Source organism: Eptatretus burgeri, chromosome 9 (assembly GCF_056783735.1).
Source record: "Eptatretus burgeri isolate ZD-2024b chromosome 9, Ebu_testis_v1, whole genome shotgun sequence".
In the NCBI taxonomy this organism is placed as follows: Eukaryota; Metazoa; Chordata; class Myxini; order Myxiniformes; family Myxinidae; genus Eptatretus; species Eptatretus burgeri.
The window spans coordinates 14,257,847-14,282,723 of NC_140969.1; the positions used below are offsets into that span (position 1 = coordinate 14,257,847).

General features: G+C 48.4%; 1 protein-coding gene across 2 annotated transcripts in view; it reads left to right on the forward strand.

Moving 5' to 3' along the window:
• The window catches only part of LOC147019568 (cytoplasmic dynein 1 heavy chain 1-like), a 328,064-nt gene that overhangs the window by 204,579 nt on the left and 98,608 nt on the right, over positions 1–24,877 (forward strand). For both annotated transcript variants that reach the window (XM_085894142.1, XM_085894141.1), the window contains exons 58-59: positions 14,939–15,154; positions 15,707–15,919. In XM_085894142.1, coding sequence (XP_085750268.1) covers positions 14,939–15,154; positions 15,707–15,919 — 429 coding nt within the window. The remainder of the gene's footprint in view (positions 1–14,938; positions 15,155–15,706; positions 15,920–24,877) is intronic.

Consider the following 24,877-nt stretch of genomic DNA (forward strand, 5'->3'; position numbering starts at 1 on the left):
CTCTCCTGCTTCGCTGTAAAGATGTTGTTAACTCACTCCCGTTTCCCCTTTCGCGGTCGAGGTGTGGGAGGCGTGTATGGTTCCCGGGGCCTGAGACTGTCAGTTTGTTGTCTAGTGACAGGCCTCCCCCACAAAGGAGTAGCGTCAGCACCAGGAGATGCATGTTGTGTCGTCAAAGGTCCTGTCGCTGTCTCCGGTATTACAAGGTTTCTGTTGTCTCTACCTGCCTGCTCCACGTTCGGCAGGGTGTCCAGCTCAGGTTCCAGTTCCGCGTCTGGCGGGGCATTTGGCTCTAGCTCCGGTATCCCAGGGTCTCTGTTGTCTACGTTTTCCGATCCCGGGTCCGGCGGGGAGCCCGGCTCCGCCTGCAGTGGGCCTCCCGGCACTATCTCACCCTGTCTTGCCGGGCCGGCTCCGTCTTGGTTTGGTGGCGGTGGAGGGGGTCCCTGTAGAGATATCATGTCTTCCACCTCGTCGTCGTCTTCACTATCTCGGTAAAAGACTGAATCGGACACTGCCGGAACCTCTGCTGGGGTTACCTCTTCCGGTTCCCTAGTTTCGGCGGCCTCCTTGGGTGCTCATTTACAGTGTGAGTGGTGTATCCATGCACTCTTACCTCTAACTTTGACGGCCGAGAGTGTGGTCAAAAGCACAGTGTAGGGTCCAGTCCACTTGGGTTGCAGGGCGTTTTTCTGCAGGAACTCGTTCAGCGGGTTGGAAATCATGTAACGGGTCTCCAGCAGGTATCGGCAACGCTTCTTGTACCTGCGAGTGAAAAGTCCTAATGGTAGCAGTGAGTATCCTGCAATAGTTCATCATTCCGTCGGTCATGCATGACAAATCCCAATCTCCCATATCTGGCGGAGCCGAGGCCGGTAACTGCATCGGACGTCCCGTTATTATTTCGTGGGGCGAGAGCCCCCTTGTGGCATTATTTGTTGCTCGCATTTTCATGAGCGCTATCGGCATTATGTCCGGCCAGGGCACTGACTGGCCCTCGCAGAGTTTGGAAAGTGTCTGCTTTAGAGTTTGGTTCTCCCTTTCTACTGCCCCTGCTGACTGAGGGTGGTACGGACAGTGTAGTTTCTGGTTAATACCCAAGCCTTCGGCTAACTTTGCCATCACTTTTGCTGTGAAAGACCCTCCTTGGTCCGATGATAGTCGTGTTGGAATCCTAAATCGCGGAATTACTTCCTGTAAAAGCAGTTTGGCCACCGTATCAGCTTCCTGGTTGGTAGCGGCAAAGGCCTCTACCCACTTAGAGAACATATCCACGATTACCAACACATATTGGTGATGCTTGTATGCCGGCATTTTTATAAAATGCATCTGTAGGTGTTGAAACGGTCCAGACGGGGGTGGGTGTGCTCCCCGTTTCTTAGCGGCATACTTCCTATTATGTCTACCACAGGTCGCACAATTGCTAACCACCTCTGTTGCTGATGTCGTTACGCCTGGGACATTCCAGGTTTGACGAATAATTTCCGTCACTCCTTTTATTCCCATATGGCCCTGCGCATGTGCAGTGAAGACTAGCCACGGTAGCAATATCCGGGGTACAAATGGCCTATTTCGCTCATCCACCCATTCTCCATGTGTGTTTTGCTTTGCACCCTCCTTCACTCTCCATGATTCCTGTTCTTCCATAGTTGCGGAGATCTGCAGGTCCTCCAGCTGTTCTTGCGTTTGTGGGCCGTCTTCCATTTGCTCAATGTAAAGTTCGGTTGTTGGTTGTGGGTTCGCCTCCTCCTCATCGAGCACTGCTTTTGCCGCTAAATCTGCTCTTTCATTGCCTTTTGACACGTCATCTGTCCCTCCTGTGTGAGCTTTGCATTTAATCACTGCAATCTGCTGCGGCTCTTGTGCTGCTCGTATTAGTCGTTTGATCAGGTCCCCGTGTCGAATAACATTCCCAGAGGATGTCTTAAAGCCCTGCAAGGCCCAAATGGTGGTGGAGTCATGTAAGATGCCCCAGGCATATCTGGAATCTGTGTATATGTTCATTGTTTTTCCTGCACCCAGCTCACATCCGCATATTAGCGCTTCCAGCTCAGCTTGTGGGGCTGAAAATCCCTTTGGTAGCAATTGTTTCCTCAAGGTGGCGCTTGTGGTGCATACTGCAAAGCCAGAGATCGTTTTTCCCCATCGGTTCTTCCTCGCTGCTCCATCTACGAACAGTTCCAATTCCGCATTCTCGATCGTGGCTTCCTGTAGATCGCGCCTTGCCTTTGTCTCTTCCACCAGCCCTCGTTCACACACATGTGCCTCTCCCTCATCGTCCGTTGGCATTAGGGAGGCTGGGTTCAGTGGCAAACATCTTTCGATCGTTATATTGGTTGCCTGCAAAAGTACCAGATCTGTTGAACTGCCCGTGCCGGGGATATATGTTGTGTCTTGTTTTGCCATATCAGCGCCGCCACATCATGCGGTACTTTCACGGTCAGCGGAGAACCCAAAACCAGCGTCGCTGTTGCGGTTACTGCGTATTGTGTTGCTGCTACTGCCCGTAAGCACCCGGGATAAGCGGCGGCGACCTGGTCCAAATGACTGCTGTCGTACGCAATCGGCCTATTTTTCCCTCCATGTTCTTGCGTCAGCACCGCTTGGGTGAACCCTCCTCTTTCGTGGACGAATAGGGTGAAGTGAAGATCATAGTTCGGTAGCCCCAATGCTGGTGCCTTTGATAAGGCCTGCTTCAATGTTTCAAAGTCTTTGTCCACACCATTCGTCCAGGAGATCTTATCCCCCTTTGCCTCCTTTACCATGTCGTACAGTGATCGCGCCCAAACCGCATAATCACATATCCACTGCCGGCAGTACCCCGTCATCCCAGGGAATCGCTGTAATTGTCGCAATGTAGGGGGTTTTGGGTGCTCTTGGATTGTCTCCACCCGTTCAGCTCCTAGGCTTCTCTGTGCCTGCTCCAGTATATGTCCCAAATATGTCACTCTTGGCTGTGAGAACTGCAATTTGTCTTGGCTGACTTTGTGGCCCTTTCGGGCGAGAGCTGTTAACAGCGCTACAGTATCCGTTTCACGTTTCGTTTGATTGTCCGAGCATACCAACAGATCGTCCACGTATTGTATCATAACTGATCCTTCCGGGAGCTCTATGTCCTCCAAGTCTTCCTTCAAAGCCTGCGAGAAGAGCGTTGGACTATCGCAGAACCCTTGTGGAAGTACAGTCCAGGTGTATTGTTGTCCGTCATATTTAAAGGCAAACAAGTGTTGCGACTCCTTGGCTAGCGGTATGCTAAAGAACGCCGAGCACAAATCTACCACGGAGAAGTGCGTTGCAGTGGACGGCACCCCCGACAGTACCGTAACAAGGTGTGGCATCATGGGAAAGGACGCTTTCACGCACTTATTCACTGCCCGCAGATCCTGTACAAACCTCCATTTGTTTCCCCCGGGCTTCTTCGCCGGCAGGATTGGGGTGTTACATTGGCTTTTAGTAGGTATTATCACCCCTTGGTTGCGTAACGATGCTATCACCGGAGCGATCCCCTCTATTGGCTCTTTGCGCAACGGGTATTGAGCCACTCAAGGCAGGAGTATCCCCTCCTTTATCTGGATTCATACGGGCATTGCGGCCAGCACTCTGCCCACATCATTCGGATGTCGTGTCCACAATTCGACAGGTGCTTCCTGCAATCTTTCCTCCGCTCTCGTTCCTCTGTTGGCCTGGCGGCGGGGTCTTTCACTGTTCATCTCATATCTTTCTAGCATACATGTCAAAATTTCATCAGGCAAGCATGCCTTCCATCCATCCCCCCCGTCGACTGGCCTGTAAAGTACTCCGGGTTTCAATCTCCCTTTCTAGTGGTTCCGGGGCACATCTCAATCTGGTCATCATTCTTCCCAATTCTCCGGCACTATGTCCTTTACTGACCGCCATTGAGACATGTGGGGTAAGTCCTTATCTGTGCTTCATTAGCTCACGTTCCTTGGCGGTTAGTTCCACCTCCATTGCCGCTCCCTCTTTTCCGATCCACAAAGCGGTTGTCATCAAAGTGCGTGTGGCGGTGTAATCTTCATGTACTCTATCCGAGTAATCAAAATCCTGCCCTGTTTCGTCATAATACACCATACAGTGCAAAGGCAGTTCCACTTCTTTCAACTCAATGTCATTGCTACGCAACCATTCCTCTACGTCCTGCAATCTTTTCTCACTTTCCCAATTCCTAGTCAGTTTATCTCTTCCCTCTTGTGACACAATCCGCAACCAATAAACTACCGGTCCGAGTTCGGTCATCATGAGGGTCATTACTTCCTCTTGCAATGCAAGCAGAGCATCTATGAAGACTCCGTCTTGCCTGCACGTTATCGTACATTCTGCACAACAAATCCCATTCTGCACAATCCCATTCTGCACAACAAATCCCATTCTGCACAACAAATCTCTTTCTAACAAATTCATCGGGGTGTGTTTAGCTACCAAAAATGCATGTTCTCCGCGCAGGGAACCTACTTCAATTCGTAATTTGACCGAAATCGGGATATCCTCTCTCCGTCCCAAAACCCCCACCACACTCACTGACTCGCCTGAGAGTGGCAGGTTCTTTATCTCTCCTTGTTTTTGTGTTGACATGGTGGCCCCTGCGTCTACCAGGAATGTTACTTGTCTCCCCTCTACGTTTAAGGTCGTGGTCAATTCCCTTACGTTCCGCGTTTCTCTTTGCAGAGCCACCACGGTGTCCTCATGTCAATAGTTTCTTTCCGCTGTTTCCCCTCGCCTCTCATATTCTCTAGAGGGCGCCGTTGGTCTCTCCTGCTGTTGTGGTGGCCGTAAGCCCCAGCCTCGTTGTTTAGGTGGTGCCTTGCACTCCCGGCTCCAATGCCCGTATTTACCACAGTTAAAGCATTCTCCCTGTCTTTGCGGCTCATTCTCTCGGTTCCAAGGTCTCCGCTGGTCCCATTCGGCTTCATACCGGGGTTCCCAATCTGGATTGTTCCAGTGAGGCCTTCCTTCCCTCTCTTCATATTTACGGCTCTTCAATTCGAGGTTTCTTACAACCAGGGCTTTGGCATCTTTCTTTCCCCTCCGTTCCTCTTCTCTTAGAGTCTGCCAGGCTTGCCTCGCCCTTTCAAACATGGCAACCACTTCAGCCATTTTCCACCCTGGCATGTCCGCTTTCACCTCTCGCCTTACTTCGTCGCACAGTCCATCTACAAACATAGTGTTCAGGAAGTGGAGGGGCGTCTGTGCTATGTTATTAAATCCCGAGTGCAACTCGATTTGTTCATACAGTCGTGCTTTGTACTCCGCAGGTGATTCCTTGGGATTCTGTGTAACATCCTGTATTGCCTGCCAATCCATTACCCTTGGGGCCATCTCCGTCGCAAGTTCTTCCATCAGGGTTTGTACCCTAACCCTGTACACTGCCTGTGCGTCTCGGTCGTCTCCCTCTGGGTAATATTGGTTTAAAGTGCGATCTTCCTCTCCATCTGTTTGACGCCCCAGGCTGCCGAACATGAGCTCCAAACCGCGCTGGGCAGCACAGCAGTGCAGATAAACCCTATGTCCATCCTGGTTGCCCCCTGCATTTTTATCTGGTCGTGTAAAATCTGAATTGCCCTTCTAGGGTTTTTCTTTATGCATTCTTCCAAACTAGCTTTTACTCCCCTTATGTCTTGTGGGGTCCATGATCTCCAAACCCAATCTCCCCCTGCCGCTTGTATCATGGGGAACTGGTGAATGCCGGCCCCTCCTCTCGCTCCGTCCACCCCTAAGACGGGGTAAATTCCTTTTGTTTTCCCAAGTCGTGTTGTCGTCTTTCGGTCTATGTCGTCGTTGATTTTCACTATCTGTGCTAACGCTTGCTTCAACTTCTCCTGTCTCTCCTCACTCTCTATCTTGACCTCCATCAGCTGCGCTTGTTCCAGTTCCTTCTGTTTGTCCTCTCCCTGTGTCTTAACTTTTGTTAGCTGGTCTCGCGCTTGCTTTAGTTTCCCTTGTCGTTCCTTGTCTTGCATTTTTCGTTGGTTCACAGTCCCTTCTAGTCCGAGTCGCCTATGCTCTGTCTCGACTTGCGACTCCGTTAGCCACGCAGCCAACGCTTTCCAGTGTTGTCCACTTTGTTTCGGGCCTCCTGCTTTGCCCTCTGTCAGTGCATTACTTACTGTGTTCAGTATCTTTGGATCCAAAGATCCAGTCAGCGGAAAGGGATCTTTTCTCCCCGCGGTCCACTTCACCCAGTCCTGTATTCCCTTTATGTTATCGATTCCATATTTTCACTGATAACTTTCAATGTTGTTCCTTTTGGTATCTTCTCGTTCTTTGAAGATTTATTCCCCATCTTATGTTCTTATCTTATCTTAACTGCCGAATAGCTGTAAATCGCTCCTCCTTTTACTTCGGGACCGAAATCCCTTTCAAACAACCGCCTTAAGCCTCAAATCCCAATGAAGGCCTTCAACCTTCCCTCTATGTGGTACAGGATTCCAACCTGTTCCCTCCTTATTTCACATGGATACCTTTATCCTCTACCCTTCCAGGTTCCAACAACACTGCCTGACAGCCCCCCCCCCCTTTGTGCTCTTCAGACAAACCGCATTCGGATCACCTCATGTTTTTACCATTGCAGTTCTTGATTCGAGCAGATCCTGGAGCTGCGTCCGGCGGAGCGCTGCCCACCGAGTGTACAGTGCTCGTCTAACTGGGGCTCCCTATTTTAGATGCCCTACATGCAATCGTCGCGTACCTTTTAGCTGAACCCTTGCGATCGCTGTACACCAAGCGGAGTCCCACCGCCCACACCGCCAGCATCAGTCGAATCCCATCCTCATCACCAAATGTTATGACTCTCCACCCGGCCGAGTAAGATGACAGTCAGATGAAGATCCTCAAATTACACGTTTTATTTCCGAAGACCACACGCATGCGGAATGTGACTCAACGACCCTTCAGTCAGGTGCCTCCGAATCGCATTGAGATTATGCTTCAAAACCATCAGAGAAAAATCACACAAAAGCAGAACTGGGTGTGGACTAAAAGTGTGTGCTAAGGGATAAAGAAATAAAGAAATAAATGTGGCAGTGGGCTTCTGTCCCCCCTCCCTAGGGGCCCCAGGGGAAGTTGAATCGGTCAATTGTCAGATATGCAACCCAACAGTTTATCTTGCAAGCTAACGACTTTCCAAGCCTCCGACACTGGCACATGTTGATAGCAAAGCAGTTTATCTTGCAAACTAACGACTTTCCAAGCCTCCTACACTGGCACATGCTGATAGCAAAGACGAAACTCTAGTGATGACTAAGAATAGGAATGTCTGGGCAGTATACACTGAAGGAACAGTTCCCTCCAAGGATGTGCAGCAGCAGAACAGAAAACAGGAAGTGCCAGAGAAATAGTTAGGGCAACATGGAACATTTAAAGCAACATTTTAAAGCAAGGTTTGAATCCTGACAGCTGATTAATACACAACTATTGACGATTGATTAAATATTCAACTATGGCTCAAATATGACCGCCTAGCATATCATCATTCATAACAGTGAACAGCTGTTTTGAAGGCCTGGAGGGAAGAAGGGGATTGAATAGAGTGAGGGAGTTTATTCCAAAGGTGGGGAAAAAAGAGGAATGAAAGAGTGAAGGTTAGCAGTGATTCGTGATTTTGGTAGTTTTACCAGAAGGGGGTTGTTGGCGGAGCTTGAGCGCCCTACGGAAATGTGGTAGGGACAAATTGCAGAGAGAGCAGAGGGGGGCGAGGCTGGAGAGGAGACTGTAGAAGACAGAAAGACCACCAACCAGCCTGCGGTGAGAGAGTGAGAGGCCCAAAGACTCAGCCTCATCACGGGAGATGCCAATGATCCGAAATGCCTTGGTTTCTACAGCGTGAAGCCGGGAAAGGTGGGAGGCAGGAGCACCAGCACAGAGGGGAGAGCAGTACTCCATCAGGCTGCGGATGAAAGCTTTGTAAGCGGTTAGGAGCTCAGGTGGGCCGAGGAAGGACTTTGCATGACGGAGGATTTCCAGTCGGCGACTGGCTTTGGAGGCGAGGTTTGAAATGTGGCTTTCCCAGGAAAGGTCATGGCAGATAGTGAGACCCAGGAGCTTGAAAGTAAGGACTTCTTCCAGAGGATTTTTTTGGAAAGTGGATGGGGGGGGGGTTCCAAACGGTCCTTTCGGAGAGACGTAGTAAGAGTGTGAGATTTGTCCGGATTTAAAGATATGTTCCACGTGTTTGACCAGTTTGTGATTTTTACCCAGATCTGCAGTGAGCGAAGAAGCTGCTGCATGCCGGTCTGAGGGATGACACATGGTACGGCAGAGGGTGGAATCATCAGCAAAGAGATATAGAAGATTTTCCAGAGTCGGAGGGATCATTGATGAAAACTAGAAAAATGACAGGGCCCAGAACACGACCTTGAGGAACTCCAGCCTGGACAGGAAGAGGGGATGATAGAACTCCATTTAGGGCCACACGTTGTCTGCGAGCCAGGAGTGGAAGTCTGCGAGCCAGGAGTGGAAGTCTGCGAGCCATGAGTGGAGATGTCCTTGGATACCATAGGAAGAGAGTTTGTTGAGCAGGGCAGGGTGCCAGACCGTGTCAAAAGCACGCGATATGTCTTGGTCTATGGCTCTGATTTCATGTCCGGCATTGAGGACCTCCATCCATTGTTGGGAGAGCAGACGCAGCATATCCATGGTAGAGTGACCTGGTCTGAAACCAAATTGATGATCGGAAATCAAGCCATTGGAGAAGAGGAAGGATTTAATGTCTGAAGCGATGATGGATTCCATAACCTTGCTGATGTTTGGCAGAAGGCTGATTGGTCTGTAGTTGCAGGGATCTGTTTTTGTTCCTTTTTTATGCAGGGCAGTCATGTTTGCTGATTTCCAAGCAGATGGCAGATGACCTTGAGCAAATGAGAGGGTGAGTAGAACAGAGAGAGGGTGAGCAAGAGCAGAAGAGCAGGTTTTTAGGACACGTGGGCTGATGCCGTCTGGACCGGTTGCAGAATCTGAGTCGAGATTTGACAGCAAACTCTCCACCTTGTCAGAAGAAAAGGACACAGAGTCCAGGGACAGTTGGGTGCGACTGGGTAAGGTGGGTAGAGAAAGTGATGGGTTTTGGACACAACATTTAACTGCAAACACCGAGTTTCGGCATTCAGCTTTTTCATGTGCGGTATCAGCAGTGCGGCCTTTTGAGGTAAGGGAGGGGATTGAGGGGGAACATACACCAGAAACAGATTTGATTAGACGCCATCAGGATTTTGAGGAGAGAGAGAGAGGTTTGAGAGTTCAGACTTGAGATGAGAAAGATGTTGTTTTCTGGCTCTCCTGAGGATAGACACACATTTGTTCTGAGCTTTGTGGAAGGAACTGATATTACCTCAGTTGTATTTGGCTTCCATGAGGCGAAGGCAAGTTATTTCAGGACAACTGCCTCGCCACAAGCTTTATTAAACCAAGGGCGGGAGGAAGGGAAGGACAACTGAAGACGAGAGGGGATAAATCTGTGCATGAGGGAGAGCAAGTTTCTTTGAAAGAATTCCCAGGATGAGTTGATGTTGGAGAAGGTAGCGAGAGGAGACCAGTCTATAAGTTTGATGGCTGCTTGGAGACCCTGCCAGTCGGCTTGAGTGAAATGCCAAACTCGACAGCGGTGAGGTGGTTCTCTGATAATAGCCAGAGAGATGCCTACTTTGACAAGGACGTGGTCAGAAGAACCGAATGGAGCAGAGGATGAGCAGCAGATATTGTCAGGGAAATTTGTCAAAATCAGATTCAGAAGAGATGGAGTACCATTGGTTGAGATCCGGGTCGGGAAGTTGACCGATTGAGTCAGTCCCAATGAGTGGCAGAAAGCTTTTACTGAAGTGCCATGACAGGTGAGAGATGTTCCCACGCCTAGCCAACTGGCACGATGACAATTGAAGTCTCCACATATGAGGAACAGAGAGTTTGGATGATAAGATAGAAGTTGGTCCATGTTTTCGGATAGTGAGGTGTAAATGGAGTCATCACTGTTTGGTGGACGATACAGTACTCAGATAAACATGAGGTGGGAGTGGAGGAGAAGCTGAAGCCAGAGGTATTCCTAGGGGTGTGGGGGAGTGAGGGCAGTGCATGGAGAGTGAGGAATAGAGTCTTTGATGAAGAGAGCAACTCCTCCACAAGGACGAGACTCAGGTCTGTCATACCGGAGGAGGGAGTAACCAGGCAGAGATACTTGGGAGTCAGACACGTCTTGGGGGAGGAAATTTCTGTTAAGCAGATTATGTCTGGTTTGTAAGTGGCAATCTGTAAGGAAAGATCTGAAAGGTTTGAGCAAAGGCCCCGGATATTTGAGGTCCACACTGTTAATGAAGAGGGAGGGGTGCAGGAGACTTTGGGTGCAGCGGGTGGGAGGTGAGGAGGGTTGTTGAAAGAGTTTGGGGGATTGCAGAATAACTTGGGGAGGGGGCCGGATGAGGAGGATAAAAGGCTCTGTGGTGCTCAGGGGAAGAGGGGACAAGAGAGTGGGCAGAAGGCATTTGAGGATTTTGAGGAGGTGGGGTTAAGAGATGGATGTGAGAGGGCAGTGGAAGAAGGCAGCTTTGTGGATGATCGGGGGGGGGGGATTTTGAGAACTGTGAGTGAGGGGGGTGAATGGTGGGAGAAGGGTGAGTGGGGAGAGTTGAGGGAGAAAGGTGAGGTGGAAGTTTTTGAGAGAGGTGAGAGGGAGGCTTGGAGGGAGAAGAGTGTGATGGTTGCTTTGAGAGTGAGTGGTGAGTTGGCGCTGAAATTGGAAAAAAAGAATGGTTGATGGAAAGCATACATTCATAGCAAATTCGGGTTTTTTAAAGTTTTCGTTCAGAGATGCGATTAAACACATTTCTTGATGGATGCAATAAAGGCAAATTCAGAGAATGGAGAGAAGAAACGCTGTCACAGTTGGATTTTTTTTTGGAAAGGTATGAAGGAAAGGTCGAATTGAGAGCAGTCTGTTTAAATAGTAGAAGAGTAGTGCATTATGATACAGTAAAGAGTACCACACGTGTGAAAGAGGAAGATGAAGCATTATAAGAGATCGTTTTGATTAACCTCCGCCATCTTCAAAGATGGATGGAGGTTACTGTTTTCACCCCTTTCTGTTTGTTTGTTTGTTTGTTTGTTTGTTTGTGAACAGTATTACGGAAAAACTGAGACGGATTTCGACGAAACTTGGTGGGCGGGGGGTTAGGTATGGTCCAAGGATCATGCCATTAAATTATGGACTTGGTCTCCCCCCCCCCAAAAAAAAAATTTCTTGAAAATTTTTTTTTTTCAAATGTCAAAATGTCAGATGTCAAAAATGTCAAAAAAAATTTTTTTCAAATGTAGCCTATATGAAAAAAATGTCATATAGGCTACATTTGCATTTCTACATGTTTTAAGTAATTTCCAACCCCGCCCCCAAATTTTTTTTACCCCCCCCCAAAATAGAGTTTTTTTTTGGCATTTCTGCATGTTTTAAGTGATTTCCAACCCCCCCCCCCAAAAAAAATTGTTACCCCCTCCCCAAAAAAATTGTTAGAGAATTTTTTTTTTTGCATTTTTACATGTTTTAAGTGATTTCCAACCCCCCCCCCCCAAAAAAAAAAAAAAAAGAGAAATTTTTTTTTTTTGCATTTCTACATGTTTTAAGTGATTTCCAACCCCCCAAAAAAATTGTTTGAGAAAAAAACTTTTTGCAACTTTTTTTCAACAAAATTTCGATTTTTTTTTTTTTTTTTTTGCATTTTCACATGTTTTAAGTGATTTCCAACCTCCCCCCCCCCCCAAAAAAAAAATGTTGGGGAAAAGAACTATAACTGTCAGCACTGTTGACATCATATTTAGTGAATAAGATATAAGGTTCACTTGGGTGACCCAGTAGTATTGGCGGCGGAGGTTTTGCACTCTCCCGAGTGCTCCCCCTCTAGTTATTATTATTATTATTATTTTTGTTTGAGAGGGTTTTCATCAGATTAGGTCATGGAAGTGTTGTAGAAAAAATCGTGATGTGAATGGTGAAATTGGATCGGTAAACGCAGGGGGTTTAAACAAATCATGTGGTTACGGGAGAAACGTAATTGTTCTGTTCTTGAATGAAAATCGGACCTGGGATGGGGCGGGGGGGAGGGCAAATACAGGAAATATGAGAAATATCTCTGGATGAGACTGAGAGGTGTAGATTTCCTGTCGTTTCCTGTTAATACAATTTGCGGCCACATTATCTATATATGAAAAACGCATACAAACCCACGGATGCTTCAACTTTTAGCAATGGATGCAAAAATCTCACATTTCTATCGTGGTCCCAGAACAAACAAACAAACAATATACTGTATATGAGGAGAAATCAACAAGTAAAGGGAATTTTCTTATTAAAATTTATTCTAAAAATTCCCTTTACTATTTGATTTTTTCCCTCGTATTTCACAGCCTTCACAACTCCCATAGCTCCCATATTCCCATCCCTTCCCCAACTGGCACAACATGATTAATAATATGTTTCATTATTTTCAACTTTCCTTGTACATTCAAAAGCCTCAGATATGTCCTTCCTATCGGTGTTCAGAAAACCTGATCCAGATACACAGTCCATTCAAGGGAACGAGTCTTTTGTTGTGCAGAGGCATAGCCCTTTCTTTCAGGTACTTTTCCAAGTATTTTCAGCTTATTTCAGAAACTTTATGAGCCATTTGAAGTCACAACAAGTCTGAAGACGACGATGGTTCAGGAGCGGTATTTGACGATGTAGATTGTTTCAGAAGTCAAGGATGAGACAATGTGATAATGTTTGACCAAGTTATAAAAATGATCAACATGATGTGGCACGAGTGACAGGTTATTAGCTGCAAAATGTCGAAAACCCGGTTTCATTCAACAAATTAAAAAAATTGACCTTTGCATAACCTTTAAAGGTCACAAAACAATGTTGTGGACATTAAAATAAGGAAACAGGATACGTGCTATTGCTTAATGGAGTTAGTTCGTCAAAGAAGGTCAAAAACCCGGTTCGATTCCCACAAATTTGAAAATTTGACCTTTGTGAACTTTAAAGGTCAAAGGTCAAGGATTATGACCTTTGGTGCAAAACTTCCTCTGGAACATTCCAGGAACAATATAACGTCATATAGGCTATATGGCATTTCGCACTCCTCGGATTATCCATACTTTGAAGAAATCAGCGTAAAAACAAACTTGAAGGGGGCGCCACGGGCAAGGTGTTCGAGATAGAGCAAAATGGTTTTATTTCAAGACTTTCAGTGGGGAATGACCTCAAGATTATGCATACAAATATTGTCATCCTAGCTCTCAAAGTTTGGGCGGTCGTATGATTTTTATGTCAAGATTCAAAATTTTCTAAGTTCGTGTCCTTGTGACCTTGGGACGAAAATGAAAAATTGAGCTCCGTGGGGCTATGCAGGTGCCATTGGGCTAACCAAATACCGAAACCTCTACCAGATTCGACAAACCCCTTGGAGAAGATGGATTTTTATGTCAAAATCGCAATTTTCTAAGTTCGTGACCTTGGGATGAAAATGAAAAATTGAGCTCCGTGGGGCTATGCAGATGCCATTGGGCTAACCAAATACCGAAACCCCTGCCCGATTCGACAAACCCCCTAGGAGAAGATGCAAATTGAAATCGGCTACCCCCTAAAAACACAATTCGCAATTTTCTAAGTTCGTGACCTTGTGACCTTGACCTTGGGACGAAAATGAAAAATCGAGCTCCGTGGGGCTATGCAGATGCCGTTGGGCTAACCAAATACCGAAACCCCTGCCCGATTCGACAAACCCCCTAGGAGAAGATGCAAATTAAAATCGGCTACCCCCTAAAAACACAATTCGCAATTTTCTAAGTTTGTGACCTTGTGACCTTGACCTTGACCTTGTGACGAAAATGAAAAATCGTGCTCCGTGGGGCTATGCAGGTGCCATTGGGCTAACCAAATACCGAAACCCCTGTCAGATTCGCCAAGCCCCCGAGAAGATGCAAATTGAAATCGGCTACCCCCTAAAAACACGTTTTTTGGGCTTGGCTCCGCCCATAATGGGTGCACCACGCCAATTTTCAGGAAAACACAACGAGATCATGATATAAACCTCACACCAAAATTTTATCAGGATCGGATCAAAACCCACGGAGCTATGCTCGGGACAGTCAGATGTACAGACGTACAATAACGAATATAGTGGTCACTTATTTTTTTCTTGAAAATATTTTTTCGTGAACCAATATTTATCTCTGACACACGACATACTTTATGATACCCTAAACGCTGACTTTTCCCAGGGTTTCTGCGCATGTGTGCCAAGCATTCTGGGGCGGACTGCATCGTTTTGAAAGTGCTGTGTTGACTGAATCGTATTGAATGAAGTGTAGCATTAGCAGGGAAAGCTGCATTGCAGAGCATTTCATCTTTCATGCGATATGCTAAGCTGAGAGTCCAAGAGTCATTGTTCATCGGGATAGTACCCTGGCTTAATGCTACACTAGCATAACCCGCGCTCTGTGTGACATGTTGGGGTGGGTGTGTTTGAGAAAGGAACTGATGCAGAGTATCAGTAGTAATTTTACTTGTATGCAGTAAGTGGAATACGATTTCACTGTTTCAGAACCATTTTATTTACTTTTTTTGTACCATGCACCTCATATGGTCTTTGAGATAATGTAAGCCGAATATCACGTTACTTGAGCGCAGAACAAAGTCGAAGATAGCGCGACACGAAACCACAAACTCGGAAATAATATACAACATTTCCTGAATGAGTTGAGCTTGACCACCCTGTTTCATTAACTTATTTGTGGTCTCATTAGGCTTTTTGTCATGACCCTCCAAAAAGGATCACTAATTATTCCAAAATTGGATGCTAATTGGTCCCTCATTATTACTATTATTATTATTTTATATTATTTTTATTATTATAAATTTATATTGTTGCTTGTATAACTGAATGGCATGTTGCCCCTCTAGCTGAACTATGCAGATATGCTAAAGCGTGTGGAACCCCTGCGGAATGAGCTAAAGAAACTCGAAGGTGATGCTAAGGATAACCAGGCTCGAGCAGACGAGGTGGAACAGATGATTAGTGAGCTGGAGGCAAGCATTGCTCGCTACAAGGATGAGTATGCAATGCTCATCTCGCAGGCACAGGCCATCAAAGCTGATCTTGCGGCCGTTGAAGCGAAGGTGAGGCTTGGGTTCTCGGCAAAGTTTGCTGGCCTGTTTAGTTTTCCATTTTAGCCATAGCTTGTGATTCAAGGATCCTAGATTTAAACCCCCTGTCGTCTGTTCTTTTGTGCATTGTCTACTAATGTGAGCACCTTGGTGGGTAGAGGAGTTGGTAAAGACTTGTTGTATTGCCCTCGCTCGTGTGGGTTAGATAATTCCCGTGGCTGCTCAAGCAGAAATTTCTGCATCCTGCAATAGATTGGCAACCTACCCAAGGTTGGTTCTCTGCCACAGAAAGGTTTACTTGTTTGAGTGCTCCTGAAGCTCTTTCAGGAATATGGGTCTCCACAACTAACTAATGTCCTTGTGAAGGGACACACATATTTCCTAATGTCCTTGTGATGCATGTGATATAACAGAAAGCTCTACCATGAGCCACAAACCACCTTTTAAAAGCTTGTGGTGAAGTTCTCGCAGGTCACTTATGAATGAGCTTGTTTTGTTGAGAGAGTCTGGGAAAGATTCTGAGTGTAGATAAAGGAAGTGATGTGAGATACATGGAACTTGCAGGTGAATCGTAGCACAGCGCTTCTGAAGAGCTTGGCTGCAGAGCAAGAACGCTGGGAGCAGACGAGTGAAACGTTCCGCAGTCAGATGTCCACCATTTCTGGAGACTGCCTCCTCTCTGCAGCATTCATGGCCTATGCTGGATACTTTGACCAGCAGATGCGGCAGAATTTGTTCAGTACATGGACCCACCACCTTCAGAAAGCCAACATTCAGGTACACTTCGTGTGTCTAAGAATCCTGGAGGTCAATAACAGTCTTTCTTTGAAGTGCTTGTGTAAAAATCACAAAACTTCATTGTTCTTGAGAAATGAATTCCATGTTATTTTCAAAGACATTATTTTTGTTTCCCATTGCATTTCCACTCGGAGGCTTTTCAATTGTTACCCCTTGCAAATGAAGCGAAAAGCACGGTTAAGCAATATGCTCACTTATGTCTGTCCGGCCGTCCATCGACAAATGCCAGTTTATGATCGATGAACAACTTTATTTCAATTGAATTATATTTTGAACACAAGTCTGAACATGAATGGGAAAACCTACCTGCAGTTTAATAGTATTTTGGCTCTCAATTTGACACAACTGCACATGCGCAGAGAGAAGTGAGATCATTTTTTTACTCTGTCAGTCTGGAAATCAAAAACACATTGAAAATCATTCCAAACAGGAAACTTACTGTTTTTAGGGACATCATAAAGGACAGCCCGATGTTGGCTTAATGCTTATAGTGGCAATCTGGGGATCCTCGGGTCCTGAGTTAGGGTCCTGAATTAAAATCTTGCTTTGCTGTTGAATTAATACCAGGTGGGGTTGACTCAGCCTGTCATCCTTCTGAGGTCGGCAAAATGAGTACCAGCTTGCTGGGATGATTGAGCCATTCGAGTATCCTGTGTCAGAGTGGTGAGCCAGATTCCTTGGCTTTGTCAAGGGCCAGAGTCAAGGATTGTGCCCAATAGCCAAGGAGACTGCTTAGGCAGCACCGATGCTCTGTAAAGAGTATGATCCCAATGGATTGAATTGGATAAAGGACACAAACAACAAACACGAAGAACTAATGTAATGTGTTAAATAAGGTGGTGTAAAAGACGCTGCATCAACGACAGTGAACTTCTGCAATTAATTTTTTTTTCATAGGACCTTTAAAATCATTATTTTGTTTCAATTTCATTATACACTTGATATGAGCACTGAGAGGGGTAAGATGTTCGATGAACTATCCAGTTGCCATCACTGAAGGAGAGGGTATTGCATTTGGGTCTATTTGTTTGTCTGTCATCTGTCTATTAGTTTGTCTGCACAGAACTTTAGAGTTTTTCTCTGCAACTGCTTGTCAGATTGAGACAAAATTTTCAACAAAGGAGCGACTACGCATGTAGATATTGATAATTATGTTTTATTGATAATTATGATGTCATAGGTCACGTGACATCCGCAGTCAGCCATGTTGGAAAAATGGAAAAACTTTTGACCTCTGTATCTCTAAAAACCGCACCAAGGAAAAAAAGGAAACTTAGCCCATGACAAGCACACGTCATGGGGATTAAGTGTGATTTCTTTATGACATCATAGGTGCCTTCATTATGACGTCATGATTGCATATGTAGAACACTACATCTGATCAGTATGAAAAATTTTGAGGGTCATCTTGGGATAAAATGGTCCACAGAAAAAAATTTGACGTCATCGGTCACATGATTCGGCAACCAAAAAATATATTGTTACGAATTCGCGCCCGCCGGCGTGCGGACAGCCGCTTTTAGCCAAATCGCGGCCGTACGCCCACCGGACGGACAATTCAGTCGCGACTTTCCGGAACAACGCCGAAAACCAGTCACGGGTGTGCTCCAAGCACACCACAACCTTGTCCGCACTCTACCCGCACTAGAGGGTCCGATCACCAAATAATCGATTTACCTAATTATTCGTGCGGGTAGATTACCGAGAGATTGTACCTCAGCGAGGCCTGCTTGGACACGAGCCGCTTAAGCAGCTCGCTCCATTTGGGATAACCGAGCGGGGTATTATCGCGAGGCCTCACTGGACCCGATTCTATTATCGGCTATTTAAAGGCCCACTAAATTCCAAGAGCAAGATGGCAACTCAATCAAGGGAAAATGATGCGACGAACAGGTTACATTTAAACAAGCACATTTATTATTTCCCACACATATACAGTCATGCAGGTATGGAAAAGCACGCATGCAATTTATACAATGAATTTGCGGGAAGGGACAAGACGCGGGCAAGACAAAGCGCTACGACTGTCTATTTATTATGTACAGTCACTTATACAGTTTTACTTGACGGACTCGGCGCCACAACTTTCATTCAAAGAAAAGCAAGGAAAAACCCCGTCAAAGACGAGGGGGTAGACTGGACCCCTTCGGGTCTTTATGACACGGAGCTTGGTTGACCAAAGAGGCTCCGAGAGACCGGCTGGCTACCTTCACCCTCGTGGTGACTTGCTTGGGCGACTCTCGATGGTCCCACTCCAGCTCCCCACCGAATGCGGGGACTCCAGACTCCAGGCTCCGCGAGCCTTTACACGACTGCTCACAACTCCACCACGACACCCTTTTCTGCTCCTCCACGCACCTCTCCGAGACAGACCGACTCCCTTCACTCGACCCTCTCCACTCGACGACTTCCACTCGCTTCTCTACCTCGCTGCGTTCAGCGCGCGCTTTTATCTCCAACGATCCCGCCCCTCCCTTCCTGGCCCGCGGGGGAAGAAGAATTTGCTGCCGTGGCCCCAAGGGGGTGGGGCGCCGGGCCACTTTCCGCCCAAAATCAGGCCCCAACTTTACATTACCATTGATCCCTGATTCGATCTGCTCCTCCCCCGTCCTGGCACGTGGGAAAAGAAGGAAAGGGGGAGGGGAAATCCCAGGTGTTATCAGAACTTCTTTCTTCACCTTTGTTTCCTTTCCCGACGAGCATCCATGGCAGAGACGTTCTTTGATGTGGAGAGGGTTGTAGTGCAGTTGTGGAGAAGGTGGTTAGGTGGTGTTGGCAGTGTGGGGAAGGTGGTTTATGAGAGCGATGTTGGTGGTTGTAGAGAAGGTGGTTGGTGTTTTGGCGTTGTGGTGAAGGTGGTTAGGTGATGGTGGTTGTGGAAAAGGTGGTTGGTGTTTTGGCGTTGTGGAAAAGGTGGTTGGTGTTTTGGCGTTGTGGTGAAGGTGGTTAGGTGATGTTGGCAGTTGTGGGTGAAGTGGTGAGGATGGCGTGGTTTGTTGAGATGCGGGTGTGGTTGGGGTGGTTGAAAGGCGGTTGGTGTTGTGGTTGGTGGTTGGCATTGTGGTTGGTCCAAAATAACGATAGCAAAAGAAAAACAGCTACCTGAAGATTCACAGCCCGGGTGACACATATAAATCCCTTTAGACAACGGTGGGGAAATCTATCTGAACACTAACTTATCGGCATAACTGATCTAATACCTATATGGTGCTCTGTGAATTTCCACAGCCGTAACACTACCCCCTCCCCTTTTTACAGACTCGTCCCGAGTTGTCGAATTTTTGTGTGCCATCATGTGTAAGTTCTCCCTGATACGATTTATTTTCGGATCCCTGAGTGCGACATTTAGTGTATTCGTGTCCCAAAAATAAATAACCTACGGGCTGAGTAACTGACTAAACAAACCCACTCATGCAGACGACTTAAATAAATTGCCGGCGCTAAGACACACATGCAGGGGGAAGCAAAACCATGTACATTTTTACCCTTAACTTAAACCTTAACCGTATAATTTTAAAACTGCACCATGGCCCAGGACTGGTGGACTCTGCGGGAAAATAAGCAGGGAGCCAGGTTGCTCACACGCAGTCTCTGGCTCATGTAACACATGCTGGTGACAGGGAATATGGCCTCCCCCTTGAAATGAGCGCAGTGAACACAAAACGGTGCACGGGCTGCACAAATGCAGTCTCCGTGTGTGGCTGCCTACAAGGCAGTCCCTGCAGAACAGTGAATGTGCACTGCTGCAAGCAAACACAAGCAAATGAACTGATTGATGGATGAATGGATGAATGCCAAAAACAGATGAGCGGTGCACGGGCTGCTCAACGCAGCCCCGTGGTGTAGATGGATGAATGGACAACACAGTGCATGGGCCGCCAATGCAGTCCCATGATGCGGCTGCCTACAGGGCAGTCCCTGCAGCTTGCGCGGTGATCCTTGCGCACATGGTAATGGACAGAAATGGGGGCAACTGCAAGGAAAGGCTAGCAGGCATGGGGCAAGGCAAAGGCAGGCAGACAAGGCATGGCAAGGCCGGACAAGGCCGTTGTAGCAAAACAGGCCGGCAGGTGAACTGACTGGCACAGGCCTTGTAGCAAAACAGCCGGCAGGTGAACTGACCGGCACAGGCCTTGTAGTAAAAACAGCCGGCAGGTGAAGCTGACCAGTACAGGCCTTGTAGTAAAACAGGCCGGTGGTGAACTGACCGGCACAGGCATTGTAGTAAAAACAGCCGGCAGGTGACTGACCGGCCTCTTGTCTCATCCTGCAAGTGTGTGGAGGGAGTGCGGTGGTGCTGGCCACTCGGAAGGCGGGCTCGGACCTACCCTACTGTCTCCCTCCTAACCTATCGCCTTTGCCTGTCTCTGTCCATACCCACCCCCTTAGTTTGCAAAAATCCAAATTTAGCCCCAACTTATTTTTTTGTTTTACTTAATTTTTTTATTGTCCCTGTAAATTCGTCTCCCTAACCCCCTTTACTGTCTCTGTCCGGCTAGCCTATCGTGTCCGAGCCTACTCCCAACCCCTACATTCCCTTCCTGGAGGGGAATAAGGGAGAGCTAGTGTCCTGTGTCGAGGCCCAATCTAAGCCTCAGAACGGCCTCCCCAGATTTCAGCGATCTTTTTTACCCAAAGTCGGTCCAACGGCCCACAACGAGAGCGAAGGGATGGATGGTGCGGAGGGGTACACTTCCGAATATACCCTAACATTTATTAATCTTAAACTACCCCGGGGCTTTGCAAAAGCGCCTCTCCCTTAAACTGCTGGTTCTAACAACCAAGATTCCCGTCGCCTGTGTTGGTGTCCTCACAAATTTGGGCCATGCCCTCAAATTTTCCCTCGTGCCCTCGCACGGTCTCATGGCTGGGACGCGTGGCTCTCTTGGCAGGAACTACCCTCTGCCGATTCTCCGACGATGGCACCCTCGGGCCCTGCAACTGCCTCAGAGCCTACCAGCTCCCTAAAAACTGTGGAGTGCCCTCCCTGGCGACTCCCCTGAAATGCTCACGTGGCAGGCTGGCGCCCCGGGCCCCTTCCCTGGGTGCCCGTGCCCAATGCACTGCCCACGCGGCCAATGGTGCCCCGGGCCCCGCATCATGCGGGCCCACCCGTGCCCACTACACTATCCCGGCCCCCCATGGACCCTTGGCCTACGGTGGCCGACTAGCCCGGTGCCCGGGGTACCCACTAAGCGATACTCACCGTTCGCAGCCATGCTCCCAGCCTGTCAACAGGGCTCCTGCACCCCTCCAAATGGTTATCGAGCGTACACTCCCACCAACAGCAAAACGACCTCCATTTTGTCAAGTTGACTAACCCACTAACTCACATTACACTGAACCCGTGGTCCCTTGGGTGGGAATCACTCCTCCCCCCAATCACTCATCGCACCATGCATACCACATTCACTCCATACACTCAGGCCTGCTGGCCCTCACTCACTCACTCATCAAGTACATTTTCCACTTCATTTCACTCCATCGCTGATCACTGCCATTCCTCTCACTAATACCCTCAACTAACTCATGCTCCCTCGTCATCCCTTAAAATATAGCACGTTCCATTTAACCTACGTAGCTAAGCTACGTCCCCTCTACGCACTCACATGTCTGTCCATGTCTCCAAAATAATCATTTCCCATTCCTAAATCTAAACTGAATCCCCCTACCTAATCCATTCCACTGGCTCCATGAGGACTTATCTCTGCCCCATGAAGCTGGTCTAACTAACACTAACCCTTCCCCCTAACTAGTGGTGTCCTGTGCCCGGGGAAGGGGGTCTTCCACCCCTTGCCCAGGGAATCCTGTTCACCCGAAGCGAGGCTTGCTTTTTTTTCATGCGTCCACCAGCGCGGCAACTCGCAACCTGCGCTCTACTCTCTGTGACGTCATGGTAGCTGTTCGCGCACCTCGTCCCTCCTCGGACGGTACCATCCGGCAGGGATTTCCCTCCTGCCAGATTCCAACCATGCAGCCACGACGTCCCCCTGTGCATTCAAAACAAACGTCGCGTTTTGAAGGGTTCCCCACACGAACACATGTGCTCAGCTCGTCGGAGCTTTACAAACGCGCTCGCATGGAGAACCCATCCGGTCCAAATTCATATCCAGCCTACCTTCTGTCCGTCTGCGGGGTCGGCTCGAATCCACCGCGGCGTGTCCGGACCGGATTTCACTCGCGCAAGCGCGCACGTGGCGGCCTCGTGCGTAGCACAGCACGGACCCCGCACGCGCTGCCGTGCAAACCCGGCACGGTTCCCAAAACAGCTACGGCCGCTACTCAGCCTTTGTCCACCATCAGGCACTGTCGTCATCGCACTCTCGCGCACAAACTCCCCCGTGCCACAACGCTCACACACCTCACCATGACATTCACACCGGGACATGCGGTTGCATGTTCGTGCATGCCAACCGCCATCTCCCTCACATACAGCGACCTCACACACACGGTCTCTCTCACACACGGCCGTTCACTCACGCATGCCCTTTCACTCGCACACGTGTTTCCACTCACACACGGCCTTTCACTTGCACAGGGGTTTCATTCACACAATGCGTGCTTTCCAGCACGCATTTCGGCACACTCGCAACCACGCACACCATATTACTCACACACGCGGTCTCTTCCACACACGGTGTTTTATCCACACACACCTTTTCACTCAAGCACGCCATTTTACCCACGCACACCATATTACTCACGTGCGCCATTTCACTCACACACGTGGTTGCTTACACACGCGGTCTCTTTCAGACAACGCCTTTCACCCACGCTATGCGCGCGTTGCAGCAAGCATTTTGCCACACTCGTGAACACACACACCGGGACATTCACAATGGGGAATCGGCGTCACCACAAGGGCTCCCGGGGTCTTCACACCCCCAAAGCTCCACGTGTACCCGTCTACAGCACTCGCCTCCTCTACCTCGCAAAGCTCGACCGGACCCACCTGGTCGAGATCCGTTTCAAGGGGGAATATTCCATCCCCTCGTTCCATAAGGAGGCCATCCGGTTGCTTGCACCAGGTTACGACACATTCCCTGAGCTCCCCTTCATTGTCCTCCACTACCTCTATGTGTGTGTGCTCGTCTTTCACCCTGTCTTTATCGTGTAGTCTCTCCTCTACTTTTTCTATCTCCCGCGTCTCTGTTATTTATTTTAATTCCTGCGTCTCCCTTCGTGTCTCTGTTAATTCTATTTCCTTCGTCTTTACGTGTCTTATACACGTCTAAGTCACTTCATTTAATTTTTCTCTCTGTCACCGTCACCTTCTCTGTCACCTGCTCGAGTCTCGCCCAACGCGTCTCCCGAATTATTTTGACCTCCCCCACTTCCACCGCGGGGCCGACACGGTCCACACTCCCCCTCAGCTCGTTCGCTCCAGCACGTGGTGCCGCCATTATGCCCGCCTGCAGGCATCGCCCCATGCGCTGCATCTTACCCCGCAGCGTTTGCACATTCTTATCCATTCTGTTTTCCATTTGTTGCGCATTCGTATCCATTTTTTTATTCATGCCATCTATTTTGTCATTCATTCGTTGCATATCCCCACTCATCGCTTGTCTGAACATCACCATTTGTGCGATGCCCGATGACTCTAGCCGGACCGATCCACCATTATCGGTCGTGGTTTCGCTGGGGACTGGGGAGGGATTTTGAGGGAGAAGGGGGGGGGGCGTGTCATGCACCTTGGCCACCGCCGCGCCCATTTCGCGCTCTGGGTTCGTTTGTGGGGGATGTTCAGCCTGCATGTTAATGTTCTGCACGGGGATTTCGTCCTGCTACATGGATGCTATCATTTCCAATTCTATTTCTAATCCTCCCTGCCCCTGTTCGCCTTGAAATGCCATATTTCGTATTGGAACAATTTTACATGCTCGTAATTTGATGGAACCAGAGGGTCGCCACGCACACTCTTGATCCGGTTCCGTTAATTTGGTTGGAGGCAGGATGGATTCGAATCTCACTCCCGGACACCAGTGTTACGATTCGCGCCCGCCAGCGTGCGGACAGCCGCTTTTAGCCGAATCTCGGCCATACGCCCACCGGATGGACAGTTCAGTCGTGACTTTCCGGAACAACGCTGAAAGCCAGTTACGGGTGTGCTCCAAGCACACCACAACCTTGTCCGCACTCTACCCGCGCTTCAGGGTCCGATTGCCAAATAATCGATTTAGCTCGTTATTCGCGCGGGTAGATTACCGAGAGATTGTACCTCAGCGAGGCCTGCATGGACACGAGCCGCTTAAGCAGCTCGCTCCATTTGGGATAACCGAGCGGGGTATTATCGCGAGGCCTCGCTGGACCCGATTCTATTATCGGCTATTTAAAGGCCCACTAAATTCCGAGAGCAAGATGGCAGCTCAATCAAGGGAAAATGACGCGACTATCAGGTTACATTTAAACAAGCACATTTATTATTTCCCACACGTATACAGTCATGCAGGTATGGAAAAGCACGCATGCAATTTATACAATGAATTTGCGGGAAGGGACAAGCGCGAGCAAGGCAAAGCGCTATGACCGTCTATTTATTATGTACAGTCACTTATACAGTTTTACTTGACGGACTCGGCGCCACAACTTTCATTCAAAGAAAAGCAAGGAAAAACCCCCTCAAAGACGAGGGGGTAGACTGGACCCCTTCGGGTCTTTATGACACGGAGCTTGGTTGACCGAAGAGGCTCCGAGAGACCGGCTGGCTACCTTCACCCTCGTGGTGACTTGCTTGGGCAACTCTCGATGGTCCCTCTCCAGCTCCCCACTGACTGCGGGGCTCCAGACTCCAGGCTCCGCGAGCCTTCACACGACTGCTCACAACTCCACCATGACACCCTTTTCTGCTCCTCCAAGCACCTCTCCGAGACAGCCCGATTCCCTTCACTCCACCCTCTCCACTCGACGACTTCCACTCGCTTCTCTACCTCACTGCGT